The 17,362-nt window shown below is 45.0% G+C and overlaps 1 protein-coding gene across 3 annotated transcripts in view; it reads right to left on the bottom strand.

The window, feature by feature from the left end:
• apbb1 (amyloid beta (A4) precursor protein-binding, family B, member 1 (Fe65)) overlaps positions 1–17,348 on the bottom strand; it is a 69,495-nt gene extending 52,147 nt beyond the window's left edge. For 2 of the 3 annotated variants that reach the window (XM_080006329.1, XM_080006328.1), the window contains exons 1-14: positions 17,219–17,348; positions 15,588–16,272; positions 14,423–14,628; positions 14,276–14,335; positions 12,984–13,060; positions 12,818–12,884; positions 11,859–12,005; positions 11,108–11,235; positions 9,363–9,477; positions 9,175–9,250; positions 9,007–9,087; positions 8,794–8,909; positions 8,388–8,564; positions 5,087–5,220 (exon numbers count right to left, since the gene is read on the bottom strand). In XM_080006329.1, coding sequence (XP_079862455.1) covers positions 5,087–5,220; positions 8,388–8,564; positions 8,794–8,909; positions 9,007–9,087; positions 9,175–9,250; positions 9,363–9,477; positions 11,108–11,235; positions 11,859–12,005; positions 12,818–12,884; positions 12,984–13,060; positions 14,276–14,335; positions 14,423–14,628; positions 15,588–16,263 — 2,060 coding nt within the window. In that variant the 5' untranslated portion in view covers positions 16,264–16,272; positions 17,219–17,348. Of the gene's footprint in view, positions 1–2,935; positions 5,221–8,387; positions 8,565–8,793; positions 8,910–9,006; positions 9,088–9,174; positions 9,251–9,362; positions 9,478–11,107; positions 11,236–11,858; positions 12,006–12,817; positions 12,885–12,983; positions 13,061–14,275; positions 14,336–14,422; positions 14,629–15,587; positions 16,273–17,218 lie in introns of those variants that run through there. The other variant, XM_080006330.1, reaches the window with a different exon arrangement.
• Positions 17,349–17,362: the final 14 nt, after the last annotated feature.

Here is a 17,362-nt window from a genome sequence, read left to right as displayed (position 1 = left end):
AAAAGCTTGAGAGATTTGGCAGAGTCCCTTCTCTGAAACCCCTCGAGAACGCTGACTGTTTCCCTCTTACCAAATGGAAGGTCTCGTCTGGAACGATGGAAATATCACAACTGGCCTGTGAATTGAAAAGAAGCTATTGTCATGTGGAAAAAATTCTCATTATTTGGGAGATGAATTTCTGAACTCAAATGATGTTTCTTTCATGTGGGCCCCCAAAAGAAAATCTGTGAGTTAAAAACAAACAGCAGGGCGGCAGGTCCTTGGCAAAGATGATGCCATTGTTTGAGAACGGTGACCCGATGTGGCTGCAAGAGCGCGAGCCTCTGATCTCCCAGATCCTGCAGCTTAAACGCAGCCGGCAAAGAGCGTTTTCGCGCCTTGTGTTGGAAGAGTTTCTGGGTTTTCTTTATCAGTGTTCCAGTTATTTTCCTGGATAGGGGAAGAGCCTTCACTTGAAATGACATCTCTACTTGAATTCTATTCAACAGAAAAAATACCACCTCGGCATAACACGCTGAGTAAACCGTGAAAGACAAAATGCAGTAACCTATTAATATTTAAGCAAATAGTCCTATTTCGATTGGTGATGTAGCGCACATCTGCCCAATCACAGTGGAAGGGAATATAAAATTAGCAAGAGACAGGAAGTGGGTCAAATTTACTAAAAAAAACGAATGCGACTCGAGACATGAAATCAGGGTTTTGGCTTTCATATAAATATTGCAGCAACATCGCGCCACATGTTGTCTTTCACATGTTCTCCACAACCGAGGGGGGAATAAACGAGAGGGTTTATTGGTATAATTTGGGATATGATGAACAATTTTCTTACTTGGCAAATGGCGACATGCCAGCTCGCCGCTGCTGGGCTGCAGGATTATCCGACCAGCAGCGGCTGCTTCTGGCAGAGGAGCGACCGCGTTGTTGGGGATAGAATGAATTACAACAAATTTTGGGATTACACAGTTTAATCTCCTCTCAACGGTTCAGAGCACCAGTTGAGATTGTAAAAAAAAAATAAAAAATAAAAAAAATAAAACATGTCTAGACTTTGTTCTTCGTAGTTCCCCCCCCCCCCTCGGTAATGATGCGATTCCATGCTTTTGTGCATCTATTTCAATATCAATTTCACAGAACTTTGTAAACAGCGGTTGTTTTATTCCCCCTCATATAATTCCCTGTAAAGCTAGGGGGAAAAAATAAAAGAAAATAACTTTTTGTCTTTGTAGCCGATCCAGCTCTGTGTGTTTACGAGCCTCCCGTGGCTGTATTTTATTTGCTGGGAGCTCAGCGACGGCGAGCACCCGGCCGCGTCTCAGCTGATTACCAGGGAGCACAGATCTTCTGGAACCCAGGGGTGAGCGCAACAACAGAATAAAGAAGAATAAATTTAATGGGAATGCTCTGTCGAAACAAAAGCTAGGGAGGAGGATACCCAGGATCCGTGCGCAGAGAGATGTGTTCTTCTTGCAATATGGAGGAGCCAGAAGAGGCCGTGCCCTGCAGTGATTTCCATCAACGCAGCGAGTCCTTGATACCAGGTTGAAGATGCGGCTTTTTCTTTTTCTTTTTTTTTACCTCGCTGCGCTGTAGGTCGGTGATTAAATTGAAGTGCCAACGGAGGGGATGGGAGCACGCTCCTCCACTCTGAGAGGGGAAGCAATGTTCCACAAGACTAAACATTGATTACTCAAAATAAACCTCCATTAAACAAATGCAGTATGCATAATCAGGCTAGAGAAATAATTATAATTGTGATTATTTCCTCCTTGGGCCGAACTGTCTAAATTGTGATTGACATCCCGCAAATGTGCAAGACTTGCATGCACAGGCGGGAAAGGATAAATCTAGTCCCTTTGGTGCGCGCACACACACAAAATATGTGTCAGCACAATAACAAAAATGAGAATACCGAGAGAGAACAAAGGGATCCAGGGCATGGATGGCTATAAACATGCCAAAGAACATTTATAGTCCAGGCGCTGTGATACAGAAACAACCAGATTTGCACGGATTGCAAAGGCAAAAAGGAGAAGAACGCCGAGAGAGAGCACCGCCGAGACATACTTTTGTGACGAGAAATTGCTCGCAATCTGTCGATGGACGCCGTGAAAAGTTAACAAGGATAAACCTCGGATCTCGTCTTCCATACTTAAGCACGGCTCTTTTAAAGTGCAGCAATTTGCGCCGGGGGAAGACACCTCGGCCCAGACAAAGGCGGGGGGGAAGCGAAAGCGCTGCTCCTCATTACCGACACAACATAATCAACGGGCATCTCCACGGACATCTCCACCCTGGACCCCTGGATACGCCGGGGTCGCGGTCCGCCTCTTCAAAAGGAAGCGATTACAGCCGGCGCCTTGATCCTTCTAACTGCTGGGGCCGTCCCGCCGGCAGGGGAGCCGTAATGTTCTCCTGGAGACGCGGACCCCATTATTGAAAGTCTGGGGCTGTGGCGGATTCGCGCGTACCTTTCATCTCCAAAGCAATCTTCCAGGGAAACAATAGCCGAGCGCAACCGGTCTTTTGAACTCACCAGGTGGGGGCAGCAATGCAGGCGTGAATTGAAACAGGTGACAAGGGGGAGGTGGGGAGGTGGGGGGGCTGGAGGCTGGATTCTGCATTTTTTATTTTTTTCCAGCCACTAAGAAGGTCTCCTGTCAATACCGACGATAAAACAGTATATTCAGGTCTCATACATATATGCAGAAGGCCGGACAGGTTTTGTCGTGTCTTTTACATTTTAATGGAAAGCTGGGAATGACAGATAAAGCCGGCGATTGAAAATGGTTCCATAGTTCAATATCAATGTCATTTCCTGGAAATCTAATCCAGAACTGCCCTTTCCAATCCCGTCTTTCCACAGTCCAGGGACAGCAAGCGACACCGTCTCCGCAAGTCATTAAAAATAATACACAGTGGGGGGGGGGGAAAAGACTGATATGTTCACATTTATTGTGCAGTGACTTTTATATACATATATTTTATACACCTAATTTACATAAACAGAAATAAATTAATCTGCTAATATTCCAGAATTCTTCTTGCTTTAGTGTCGACGTCAGTCATGCCAACGTAATCAAAGTAGAGGAGAAATGGGCACAATTCCAAGTAACATATGTGACAAGGCAGTAAATACATGTGACTATTCAGTTTAGTCTACTTTCAATTAGTGTTTACATTTCACACATATTTAAAGAATCTGTTTGTAAGATTTTAGGCTTTGAAATGCATCATGTTATACAATCAAGTGAGGTCAAAGAATAGAACTCAGATCAGCCAACGGTCACGGAACGCCACGTCAACTCATTACAAAACATCCAAAAATTCATAAAGGCCTTCGTCCGACTTTAAAAACGTCACCGCGCAGCTTGGTAGCGCAGGTGCAAAGTGATAACGTGGTGAAAAGAGGGGCGAGCTTGAGGGATTCACTCTTTGCAAATAATTCCAAACATTCCTCGCGGTGGATATCACGTCGTTCGTTTTCTTAGATTTGCTTCTGTAATAAAAACTCAATTTGTGTATTTTCCCCGATAGCAAATACGGTGACGGTCACAAGCAGTAACTTCAAACACAATGTGGCGAAAAAACAAACAAAAAAACAAAAACAAAAAACCGCCTTCCTGTTTAAGAACATTCCCCAAAAATCTTACAAACTGTTATTCTTTAGATTTTAGAGATGACTAGTACTACTGTGCTAAATACCAGTACAAACACACACACACACACACACACACACACACACACACACAGAAAACATAAACTTCTGACAGATTTTTTCTTCCTTTTAAAAAAAAAAAAAAACAATCTAATGAGCAAATGTATGACTCGCTTGAATAGTGTACATTTTAGTGTATGCAAAACAATACAAAATACACAACTCTGAGCAGTCGAGGCCCAGACGAGGAAAATAAAAGGAAATGTAAACCCTTGGAGAGGTCGGCCCCCTCCACCCCCCAAAACTGTAAATAATAGGAGGCGGCCTTAAAGGGACTGAGAGGGAAGTCTAGTCTACTACCGCTAGTTAATCATCCATATACATTGATACTAACTAGAGCGACATGCCTAAGGAATCACTACACGGACACGGAAAACCCTCCGGCCTCCCCGCACCACACAGAAGCACATACAGGATCTACTATGTAACATGAACTGGCTCCTCCTCGTGCCTCCTTCTAACTCTACCAGCAGGACATGCGGCGTGTGGCGAGCTCCTACAGTACGAGTCGGCGGCGGGCGGCTGCGAGCGGGGCCGCCATTTCCATTCTCACCGGCGCTTTGGGAGAGCCGGCGCCTTGCCCCGTCGTTTCAGACGGTCTCTAAGCGATAAAAATAATAATAATAATAATAACAGAGCCCAAAACGCGCCGCAGCGCGGCTGACGACCGCTCCGACCGCAGCGCCACACCGCGCGGGAAAATTTGATTATTGCACACGAGCACTGAACTTGCAAATGTTCATGCGGATGGATGAGAAACCCCACGACGCTCAGATCAGTGGTTGTGATCATGACTCGGTTCTTTGGAAGACTCAAATACATTGTTCGAAAAGGGTGGGGTGGGGGGGGGCACGCACTACTCGCGCTGAAACGCGGGGAAATCCGCGAAAACCTCGGTCGTCAGGCAAACTCTACCTTTAGCAATGCAACGTCCAACATTCTGAGCGCGGTTTCTGTTAAAACACAAAAATAGTTAAAGACTCACAGGAAGGAATCCCACGGAGGATGAAAAAAAAAATTAAAAAAAAGGGGGAACGGGCGCTGACGATCATTCGTTTTGGAGTGTGTGGGGGGGGGGGGGCAGGTTTAAAGAGAAGACGCGAAAAAGAGATGGACAATCAAATCGCTCCGCCCTCTAGACCTGCGACGCGACAAAGCGGGAGGTGGCAGAAACTCGTAAGGCAAAACAGTGAAAAACGGCGTGAGGAGGTGGAGAGACTCGGGGGAGTTGGTGATTATTTGGGGGTCGGAGGGTTGTCGTGTAAATAAATATATATATATATATATATATATATATATATATATATATATATATATATATGTATATATATATCACCGGTTTCTCCTCAGGGGGACTGGGATCCTGACCTGTAGCTCTTGAAGCTGCCCAGCAGGCTCTGGACGCCCTTCTTGACGCGCCGGGCCACGGAGTCGGCGGGGGGCGTGGGCAGGCAGGAGCCCAGGCTGGGGGGCCGCGCGTCCAGACACTTCTGGTAGCGAAGCTGCGGGCGGGGAGAACAAAAATGCAGCCCCACGTAAACGCGGCGCTCTTGGGAACGAGCGGGTGGTGCAGGGTGGCGCAGGATGCCGCGGACGGAGCGGGGAGCCCCGAGTGCCGACACGGACGCTCGGCTCGGGTCCAGCACCGCGGCATCGAACCTTTCAAGAGACCCACTTCCCTCGCTCTAACTCGTGTGAGGCGAGAGCAGGAAAATAGAAAACCTCAATATGGACAAGTTAAGTATTACTTTTCAGTGTTCCCCCTCGAATCTTTTTCAGGCGCGCCGGACAGCTTGATGGCGCGGTCGGCGGTCTGCAATTTATATTTGCGTTCAAATTTTCAACTGTTTATAGTTGTTTTATTTGGCGGAACGGGGCGCGGCGATCAGGGCGCACGGAGAGCCCGGTCCGATTCACACAAGTAAAAATATATTTATGGGTCCCCTCATTTCTGAAAAACCATTGAAATGTAATCCCTGTGCATTTTTGTAAGCTTCTATCGGTTTCATCCTGTTACTGTAATGGACATTGACTGACAAAAAAAATAAACTAAATAAAAAAAAAAAAACTGCTCAACTTGAAGAACCTCATTATGATTGAGGCTGACTCTTCGACTCTCAGGCGCAGCACTACTTATCAAGCTGCATTTGTTAAATAAAATTAAGCTGTGTAACCAATGACCTCTGCAAAACATTAGGCCTATTCCCACCGCAGGAACTTTTTCATAGTTCTAAGAACTTTTTGGAGGAACCCTCCCTTTTTTTGTGCCCGCACTGCAGGAACTAGGAAGGATCGTAGTTCTCAGAACTCCGTTTTGAGGAACGTTTTATCTAGTACTCCAGGGCCGGGACGAACCGGCACAAGAGGAACCTTCAGTGAGGTAAGTCCACGGTCCCTCACCCGGTGCACTGAGGACAGTCTGCCTGGTCGAGTCGCATCGCTGTGGGTGGGGACCAGCCCACGTACACTCAGCGGTAATGAAAAAATAACCAATGAAAATAAAAAACAATAAAAATTTTATTTTTATTGTTGATGCATATATTTCCTTTATTTTATTTTCTGACTTTAATTGAATGAAACAAGAAATCTGCGTGCAGCGACCTGATGCGAGCCCGTGCCTACGAAAGTCGGCACAAACTTTCAAAAGACACCTCGTAGATCTAATATAAGTGAAGACTCGGCAACTGGATGGCCTATTGCTCGCCTAAAATTTGTACAGAAACAGATTCTAGCGCACTGATAAGGTGAAATACGTGAAGGTTACGGAGTGAATAAAACACGGAACACGGAAGTCGTGCTGATACTTCATCGGCCGACGTCACTGCAGAATTCCTATTGCCGGTGGGAATACAAGCAGAAAAGCCCTTGAAGGTATCTGGTTCTGAGGGGACCTTCCCAGCTCCTAGTTCCCCTCTGGGAGTCCCCACAACTGTTCAGTGCGATAACGCATATTAGCATATCACCAACACAGTGTGCATGAGTCGTTGCTGCACTTATTTTCCTTGGTTTCCAGAAATATTTCACCACGGAATCAGGATACGGAAATTTAGCCACATGAAGTGCATTTATTGAAATCTTCATGCAGGCCCCCCAAGTACTCTCCTTGCAGCCTGTTCCTGGGGTTACGTTCATGTTTATGTTGTTATGTTCCTGTTCTGTTTTCACCTGCCAAAAGTGAAGATTTGTCCTTATTTAGTAACTTCTTAAATTTAATGACCGATTGCGATCAAACGCAATCATGAGTGCTGTGAGTTGCAGCCCGGTCACCATCATTGAATACTGTGATTAGAGATACCGCGGTCGGCTGACGTCACCATTGTATTGAGCTCATTACCGTCATCACCGCAATTAAAAATAAATATGCCTTTGAAATAAATTGTGGAATAAACAAACAAGGCAATACATATATTAATTAATGTAAATATAAATGTATAAATGAGCAAATATACTCCCGACGGAACGGACGCAGGCGGTGGTGCGCCCGAGCCTTTCATTCCGATTCATGGGAACGTGTGCCAAGTTGGCATTTTCAAGCACGCAAAGCGAGAAAGCAAAACTCCTGCAGCGTACGCTGCGGTGGCGGTGCAGGTGCGCTGTCACCGCCACGGCACTCGCACTTGGTCTCTCTCCCTTTCAGAAAACAGTACCGTTATTTTTTTATTCAACATTTTGGCTATTTCGGAAAACAGTAAAGTTCTTAGAACTTTTTGAATAGGCCATTAAAAAAAAAAAAGATTTTCAATTTTACTATTGACACAGAGAAGGTCGCTTATATAGTCGGCACATTTTTAATATCCCTAGTTTGTACATGTGTTTAACTAGTATAAATGGACCATAAACTCCAATTAAAAAAAACAAAAACAGAATTAATTATTTTTGTCGGAGGACAGTGTCGTCGTTTTTGGCGTAAAAAAAAAAAAAAAGATAAAAAATTCGGGGGAATTATAGGGGGAAACACTGCAATTTTCAAACCATTGTTTAAACTCACCCAACGTTATCAAAGTGAGAAACTCATACTATAGTCCCACCTGTCTCAGCGACTTTTTTTAATACGTTTTGAATAACGGTAATATAACATTTTATTTAGAACTATTTTTAGCAACTGAATACACTGAGTACAATTGAGTGCAATTGTAATGTTGGCTACAGCAGGTTGTTAGTAGGAAGCGACACAGCTTCCTGTTTCTAGTCTGCTCCTTTCTAGTCTCTCCTTATGTAGCCAAAAGGGCTGTTTTGCAGACGTACAGAAGAGTCAATAAACCCCTGAAAAGCCTGCACAGGTTGCATAGTTTTAAACCATTTTTTTCCTCCATGATACATCATCAGCATCTCATTTTCGAAAAGGGGACTTCTTTTTTTTTTCCCCCCTTTGTTTTTGTGTTGGACCCTGTTCGACTGTATTCAAGCACAGTGGTCGGTTTTTCAACGGGGCATTCAGTGAGGTTGGGTGACACATTTTTATTAAGGCCTGGGTCAAAAAGAATAGTGAACCTATCCTTTAATAAAGAAATAGTCCTGGTACCAAGAGAATATTCGTAGCAAACCATTGATTACCCTGCTCATAACTTAAGCGTTACCATAATACACATCATAATAAAGGACTAAAGACCACGTCTAGAACTAAATACCGAGGTCTTCAGCAGATAAGAGGATGTGGACTGGGACTCACCATACAGGCGGCCTGCATGGCCTCGCTCAGACTGGCAGCGTTGGGTTCACACCAGAACATGTGGCAGATATACTCCCTGGGACCTTCGGCCATGATGAAGGCGAACGTGTGGACGTCCTTCCCAACCCCCATGAAGGACAGGAAGCGCACCCTGCACTCGGACAGCACCTCCTCAGTCTGTGGGGGGGGGGGGTGGAAACAGACAAATCATCCAAATTCACGAGCAAAACCATCAAATGACAACAGCAGCATTTGAACTTTGAAGCGATCTCAGAAAGTCAGTTGGACTTTTTCTTAAAATAAATGTACATAAAAAAGTTTCTAAAAAAAAAAAATAAAATAACATAAAAATAAATTTAAAAAAGTCACCCTCCTAGTGGCTGTAATACAGAGGGGCTGTTTTTACCTGTTTTGAAAGAATTGTCAGGGTTGCCGGGGCAACATTGACAGAAACAGGAGTCCAGTCGCGCTGATCTTTGCCATTCATCGCTCTTTCAAGCGCGTCGTTCAGTACCTCCATGCCTGAAGAACACCCAGACAGAAGACATTTTAGGTTTTACCGCGTAGAGGGCAGATCTTCACCGCATCCAGAGGTTTTCCTTGTCGGTTCATCTCTTACCCACGGGCCTCACCACTGCCTCGTTTCCAAGGTAAAACACGTGGAAACGCTGGAACAGCTCGTTCTTCGGAGCAGGAAACTCTACGGTACACAATAACATTCATGTAAAAGAAAAGTGAAGAACTCCCATCAGGAACACTAAAATGCGTGTACGTGCCCTCGCTTTACCTTCGACGGGCATGCAAAGAGCTTTGGAGGGGTCAGAGTGCATGCCAAGCTTGGGGGCTTTCCTCTCAGTCATTATCTGAAGGTGAAAAACAATAAGTGGGTTATAATCCCACTCACATGGCCTGCGATTGATCCAGGCCTCTCAAAGAGGCATATGGGCGTGAGGGGCAGGGGTTCTGGGGACAGACCTTGGAGCACATCTCGTGCAAGCTGGTGGCGATGTTCTTGGCTGGGGAGTCACAGCGGAAGACGTGACACTTCAGGACTTGGGTCAAGTTGTCTCGGGCCACATAGGCAAAGTCTCTGTCAGGGTAAGGAAGAAAACATATTGAGTTCTATTTACAAAACAGCGTTATAAACATCTGCTGAACTGGTAGACACAAGATCATGAGGAAATCCTATATGTAACACGCATAATAGCAAACAAAATACACATGCAGCACGGATACCAAACCAAAATTATTTCACCAATGTGTTGGAAATATTATTATTAACAATAATAATAATAATAATAATAACAATAATAATAATAACAACAATATACCTTTCCCTGTTAATGACAGGAAAATGCAGCATGGAATGAGAAAAATAAGTTAGTGTTAGAATACAGTGGCAGTCAGACAGCACAACATTCTGGGAGGTCTGCAGTACATCCTACTCTCCACAAGAGGACAGTGTTCCACTGAGGAAGCCAAAGCCAACGTGGTTGAAATGAAAACCTTGACCTCAGAACATAACAAGACATATGTGTAACAACTAAAATAAACACTGTGCATAATTTCCGCCTGAGAGCAGTACACCACCAATACAGCAAAACTGAAGTCAGCCTGTCAGCCTCGAGAACTATTAACATTTTAAACATGAGGAGGCTGGGTGATATCTATGAAAATTATATCACAATGTTGTCATTTGAAAATACCAAGATGTGAAAATACAACACAATTTTCTTTTATAAATTATGTATTGCGACTGTCTTTATATTCCTTTTATCAATTTGTTGGTTTAGTTGTATCTTTTATTGGGCATTAGATATTGAGGTATTTTTTTTATTTTTGTGCACTTTCGCTGTACAGTATGTGGGCCATCAATTCCCAGTCTGCCCTAGAAGCCTGGAATGCCATAATATATGAGTAGAGCTCAGTGAACAGAGTTTAGAATGTTCTTTTTTGTGTATTACTCAACTTTACACAACTGTACGGCTTCTGCTTCAATCTAGTCACATATTTTGTTTGTTCCATCATAATAATAATAATAATAATAAAAATAATCTTTAAGCTGATTTAAATTGCAGTCGTGCAGCACGGCAGCCAAGATGGTACCATTTGTGGTTTGGGAAGTAACAAGGCAAATAAAACTATTCTATCCCCAAAGCTATGGTGGGAAAAAAAATCATTGTGATTGACGCAATGCAATTAGAAGCAGTTTACAGACTTTTTTTGTGCAGATTGAAATTCAGCACGAGCCCGAAATGAACAAATTGAGGAAGGACGCTGCACAGATAAATTAGCTTTGCATCAGTTCTGTCCTCCACATCCGAGGATGATTATCTTCTGTCGAGGACGCTCAGAGATGGACGTCCTGATGTGCGTGAATAATGGTCACTGCCGTTCCCTGTCGCCTAGGCCTATTCCTGGAGTCCAGTTCAGTTCAGTTCAGCCTGTGTAATTTGCATATTAAATAGTTACTGTTTTCTAAGATGTATACAAAAAAAAATACTACCAGGCTATCATTTAATAACATGGAATACAGGTTGTATTTTGTAAACTATAAGAAAATATCCAACTTTCACACAGCTCTTACAGGGCTGTGTTTGTAGTGAACCTATCACCTGCATTTCAGCAACAATTGAACAGAACATTTCGGGGAGCCTGCCTCCTAGACCGGCATTATGCCCTCACCCCACTACCCCCCCCAACACCCGGTGGAGACCGACCTGCCGTTGTCTCTGCCCACACCCCACACTCGGATGCTGGCGATGGGCTGCGTGTGCAGCAGCGTCTGGCCCAGCGGGTCGATCAGGTTCATGGTGTCGTTCTCCAGCACCATCACCATGTCCTTGCCCTGGCAAAACAAGGCGTTCAAAGTTTTGCCAAAATGTCCGTACTTCGCTAAGGACTCCTTCCTAGCAGAAAATTCCTCCTGTTAAAAATACTGTCGCTCGGTGATTCTCGACCTTCACATCGAGGACGCTCAGTCTGACACACATTAGGCCATTTGATAAGATTTTGTCTCCGGGAAAATATTTTTATTGGTAGATATGATTTAGTCAGAAATACCTGCCGGGACTGAAGTTAGGTAGATGACAGGGAAAGTCTGAGAAAAATTCCAAAGTGAAAGAAATTCTAACGGTGCTAAAGTCCTGTAAATTAAAATAAAGGTGAAGTTTAACTACTAATAATTTGGCTGGGGGGCCCCTGGAACCTCTTGAGGGGCCCCTGGTGGTCCCCGGAGCCCATGTTTAGAACCACCGCTGTGGCAAATGATGTGCGTAGAAGAAGGGATTTATTTTGTTTGTGAACCATCCCCCCCACGTTACCACAGCAAGGTCAGATGGTTTCTTCACAACATCTGACATCAAATATTTCTTAATGTCGGCGCTGGACTGTAAAAGTGAAAGTGGTTCAGGGGGGGGGGGTCAAGAAACGTAACTCGAGCGCCGTGCTGTGTGATGGTGCGGCGCCTACCTCCCCCCAGATGCCGACGGTGTCGTGCAGGTTGTGTTTGTGGTAGGAGAGCTGCCTGATGCAGTTGTTCACGGCCACGCTGCTTTTCCCCGGAGCCATGTCCTCCTCGGACATCTCCACCCAGCCCAGCGAGCGCACGGCGAAGCACTGCAGGAATGTTACGTCAACGCCGGATGGGAAGGAGGGGGGGGGAGAGGAAAAGCAACCGGTTAGGAAAGGGTGGAGGCTTTAAGGTGTGTTGACAGAAGGCAGGGCCAGAGAACGAGGCTCCAAGTGTTCAAGTTCAAATAGTTTACTGCAGGAGAGTCTAAGACTAATGGAGTAACCTGCTGGAGAATTAAAATATATGCTTAATGTGTATATTTACATTTTTATATGATAAAAAAAAACAAAAAAAACATTTCACTATTTTATACCAAATAGGCCCTTTGACAATATTGTCAGTCCAAAAAAAACCAAAACCTAAATTTACAAATAGACCGTTACAGTTGCAACGGTTGAATTTAAAGAAAATAAAAGAAATTAGGATTTTTAAACAAAACAAAAAAGGAGAGACAACCTAAGCAGTCATAGTCAGAACCGCAGTAACTGGGGAAAAAAAAACAATAACTTTTTTTCATAAATATTCCAGTTCGTGCAGTTGACTGTGAGGGTCTCACCCTCGTGTGGTACATTTAACTCAAATGAGGATTTCTGTTACAAAACTAGAAATGATATTCTCCAAAAAGTGTTTTTCATCTCCACCCTCTAGAAAAGTACTACCTGTGTTATAAATGTGCTCCTTAAGCATTAACTTTACTTCTCTCTTAACCCTTGCCAACATGCAGTTCAGCTGTTAAAACTCCAACACAAATGGATCAGTGTTTTGTCAGTGAGCCACACACAGCACCGCAGCTGCCGGGCTCCTCGGGCCTCGAGTCTGATGTTCCTTTCAGTTCAATCAGAGTTGCTCTATTTACCTTGGTCTCTAGGTCTGAGCAAAGCGGCGCGAGCTTTTCCTCCTCATCAGACTGGGAACAACTGTAGCTGCAACGACACGGAGAGGTTGTTGACAGTGGTTCACGTCTCTCACTTTGCTTCTCAAGCCCGAGTCACACGCGACAAATGAGCGGCGACGCCACCTACTTCAGGTTGATGGATGCGTAGCGCAGAGTCGCTCCTTCAAACTCCTTGAGGCTTTGGTCTGAGGTCGCCTCCCCCTCCTTCAGGGGAAACAGTCAAAAAAGAAGGTCATGTTTCAATATGTACCAACTCAACAGCGCATGGGCTGAGCAGACTAACCCTAAACATTGTGCCGGCGGAGGGAGAGACGAGCTGAAAGGGTTGTGTCGGGTCAGTTGGTCAGGTTACCGATTCGCTTCAAAGTTTCAGAGGGGATTGCCATGGCACACAGTCAAAGCAGATCTCATTTCACTCGTGTACGCAGCAAGAAGTGCAGGCCACTTGAAAATGACCAACAATGCAGCAGAAAATATGACAAATCCAATAAAGCCCCTTTGCATAAAACACACTGCGCAGCGTTCTCAGAAACCAGATTTTAAATGTCAATTTTATTTCTTGCCCGAAGCACAAGTGACTCTAATCTTTATTTCCATTTACGGGCACATCGAATACAGTACATAGCGTTTCCTTGCAGTAGAATGGAAAACACATTATATAGTGAATAACATTAGTAACCTTGCAGCAGAAAAGCGGATAGATTGTTGTAAAAGAGGAACAACACAGAAAAATTGCTTCGCAATTAACTGATAATGTAACTTTCGATTATTTTAGCTTCCGTGTCAAGACAACGAAATGAAATTCTGTTAAATCTATTCCTCTGTAACGTGCTACAGCTCCATGTCTCTGAACATTGTATCGTAAAATTCCTTTGTCGCAAGTCGCATATTATTTCGTTTTTTGTCTCCTCTCTCGCCATTTTGCATGCGAGCCTTAACCCTATGCGAAAAAAAGCTTCAGGAAAGGAATGAAAAAGAGAAAAGTTAGGAAATAACAACGAGCCCAGGGCTAGGGGAAAAGGGAATAAAAGTAACGTCAGAATACCGATAGATCGTTCGACAATATTTTGGGAATGACTATTCGGGCTTTCATAAGATATTTATTCAAGAAATATATTTGAGAATCAATCATTAGTAATGTTGATAGTATGACCAAGCAGGGCGAGGCACTGATTAGAACAGTCCATAAAGTTCAGAAACTTATACAACTGAATGTAATGATGTAATGCTCCTTAAAAGACAACATTAAACTATATCGCACTAGTACGATATCCAAAAATCATGGACAAAATCTAGTCTGGTATCACCATATTGATATAACGTCGATATATGGCCCAGCCCTAAATGAGCATCAGTGTTTTGAATACACGTTCTTATCTGAAGTGGTGCTACTTAGGTTTTTGAACACGGAACACTCACCTGCCACAGCTCCCCATCGCCACCTTCTTCGTCCGGGTTGGAAAGATGAACCCAAGAATCCTGCCAAACGTAAACAGAAGCCAGGGTCAACCACACGCGCCCTAGAGCCGGTGCGACCGTGCGAGGAGAGGCCGCGCTGGCACTCACCTCAGGCTCCTCGCAGGGCGTCGTCTCCAGGGACATGCTGGACGATATGATGGAGTCGGGCACTTTGTCCAGGGGTGACGGAGGCTCCCACTGGGTGGTGCCGGTGGGGATGTGCCAGTAGTAGGTGCCCGATGTGTCTCGCACCCGCATCCAGCCCGAGGGCAGGTCGGTGTCCGTCTCAAAGGCGTTGGAGTCCCAGAAGGATCCTGAAAGGGCAGAGGGAACCTCAATGCTGGAACTGCACAACAAGATCTGAGCGAGCCAACTCCCTCAATAGGCCTGGGTGATATTGACTAAATCAGATATCGCAATGTTCTTGACAAATACTTTGACATCAATAGTTTGATTATATTATGGGGATGACTATTGGTGCGTCCATAAAGATATTTACACGGAAGAAATATCTGAGAATCCATCATTAGTACTATGTGGATATTACGATCAAGCAGGTATTGATTAGAACAGTCCACAGAGTTGAGATAGTTGCATTACTTTAATGTAATGCAGCCTTAGAGACGATGTTTAACTATCAAGAACCAAAATGCCAGACGAGATCTAGTCTCACGTCACCAAATCGACATTTTAACCATTTATCGCCAGCCCTAAGACCAACTTAATAAATATAAATAATATTATGGCTTTGAATTATGTCATTACTATTTAAGTAATTGTGTTTCAGGGTTATTATGATTATATGCTGATTTCAGATGTGTGAAATGCAAACCCATTCAAGCTGAACAGGATAACTTGGCGCGTCGGCGATCCACTGGACTGCGAGGCACAACCGGTCTGTTTGTTTGACTACAATAGCCATACAAATCACATATGAAATCAGGATGTGTTGGTCTCCATAACAATGTTCCAGCTCCTGGCCCGAGAAAACGCTGAAACAATACCCATTTTTGCTTTTGAAAGCCCCTCATTTTAGACATTTCAGTCGTTCTTGTCAGGCTATAGCAGCAGAACTCACATTGTCTGCTAGCAGCTGTCTTCCCTTACGACGGTATTATTTCCTGCCAGTGTACTATCCAGTGCACCAAATCTTAAGGGAATTATGCTGACTGGCTTAATTTAGGCGTGGTGAATCGGATCCAAATAGAAAGAAAAAAAAAAAATGCAGTTTTGAGTCGTACATTTGACCCCCACAGCGTCCCCCTCCGCTCACCTCTGTTCCCGTTCGGGGAGCTTTCCCCGGTGCTGTCCTGGGACAGCGCCGGCCAGCTGGCCTCCTCGTCACTCGGGGTCCCATTGACGTTGGCGAACAGGAGGCAGGTCTTCCTCCCCACCGCGCCGCCGTCTCTCTGGGACTCCGTGCTGCTGGACTCGTCCGTCTCGTTCTCCCCGCCCGCCACGCTCAGCTCCTCCTCGTCGTCGTCGTCGTCGTCGTCGTCTTCCTCCGACTTCTCGCGCTCGTCTTCCTTCCTCTCCTTCTCCTCCGTGGACTCCAGCTCCAGGGCGTCGATGACGAGGGGCTCGTCCAGGGTTTTCTTGCTGTCCTCATCGTTGAGGCCCGGCGTCATGGCCGTTTTGGGGGGCCTGGTCTGCTCCTCGTTGCCCTGCTGCTCTTCCCGAGTGGTGGTGGTGGTGGTGGTGGTGGTGAAGTCCTCCTTGTTCCCATTCTGGTTGATGTTGCAGTTGTGGTCCTGGTCCTGGTGGATCTCAGTGACCTTCCTCAGCTGGTTCTGGCCTTCCTTCACCCATTTGGCGTTGTTGCCGCTGGACTCCTGGTCCACCCAGTGGCTGCTGTCGTTCAGGTTGTTCTTCAGCTCCTCGTCCTGCTTCTGTTTGTTGACTGTGTATGGCATTTCATCATCATGGCCGCCCATGGTAAATGGCACCATTCAACAGCTCTGAGGGAGAAACAATCTGATCTGTTATTGTTGTTAGCTAGATAGACAGACAGATGAACAGATGAACAGATAAACAGATAGATAGATAGATAGATAGATAGATACTAGGAGGGAATTGCAGTGTTACAGCAGCAAACCAAATAGGCAATAATAGAATTAAGTAATAAGAATAAAAATACGGAAAAATATATACAGCTAACCTAAAATTCACGAAAAAAAAATAGAAATTTGCTCTATAAAATTAGGAGACAATTTGACAAAAAGCAATAAACCTACAACCGTCAACAATTCATACTCCCATAATTGGAGATTGTGCAAATTTGCTTACGTGGATGAGATCCAATCTACATGTACTGCGTGCATCCTGAGCGGACAACACAATGACCATGACAACGTACAGTATCGCAAAAGCACAAGTGTTTTTTTTAACATCAACGGTGAAACCAAACGACTTCACGGCGACGTGTTAATAGCGCCAGATTTCTAAATCGAGGTTTTACGTGGAAACAATTGCGCGATTGCTCTGTAGTAGCTGCTCCCAGCGAAGTCAGCTTCTTATTGGCCTTCCGTGAGCGTATAGTCGTGGCTGTTTCTACCGCCAGTGTTCAGGCCCATTATGAAACGCACTTCCAGCGTAGCGATTTAGCGCATTTGCCACGGAGGGCCTACGCTGATTTGTGATGAACAACTATTTATTCTCACGCCGTTAATCATTAAACGGTTCCTCTAAAAAATTAAAAAAACACAAATAAGAACAGTACGTATCAAACGGGTGTATCGTGTGGCTCGGCCTCAGCCCTAAATAACGGGCAGCACCCGCCATCGTCGCAAGACGGCGTTAGCATTAGCATTAGCATTAGCTCTGGCTCCTCGGGAAGGTAACGCGAAAAGCTCGCGGGTCTTTGCCCGTCTGCCTGCGGGGAATCGGTCGAGACGCTCCGCTTACCCGCTCTCCCACGCACACTGCTTGTTTCTTCGACGAACGGTCGGTATCAACAGCTACATATTTCCGTGGGTCGAGTCCGCCGCTCGGGTTAGTGGGTGGGGGCTGCCGCCGTCAGTCGGGGCGGTCAGTGATGGTGGAGGACGA

This window comes from Zeus faber (assembly GCF_960531495.2).
Source record: "Zeus faber genome assembly, chromosome: 9".
Lineage (NCBI taxonomy): Eukaryota > Metazoa > Chordata > Actinopteri > Zeiformes > Zeidae > Zeus > Zeus faber.
The sequence above is the reverse complement of the archived record's forward strand: the minus strand, read 5'-3'. Positions and strand labels throughout refer to the sequence as shown.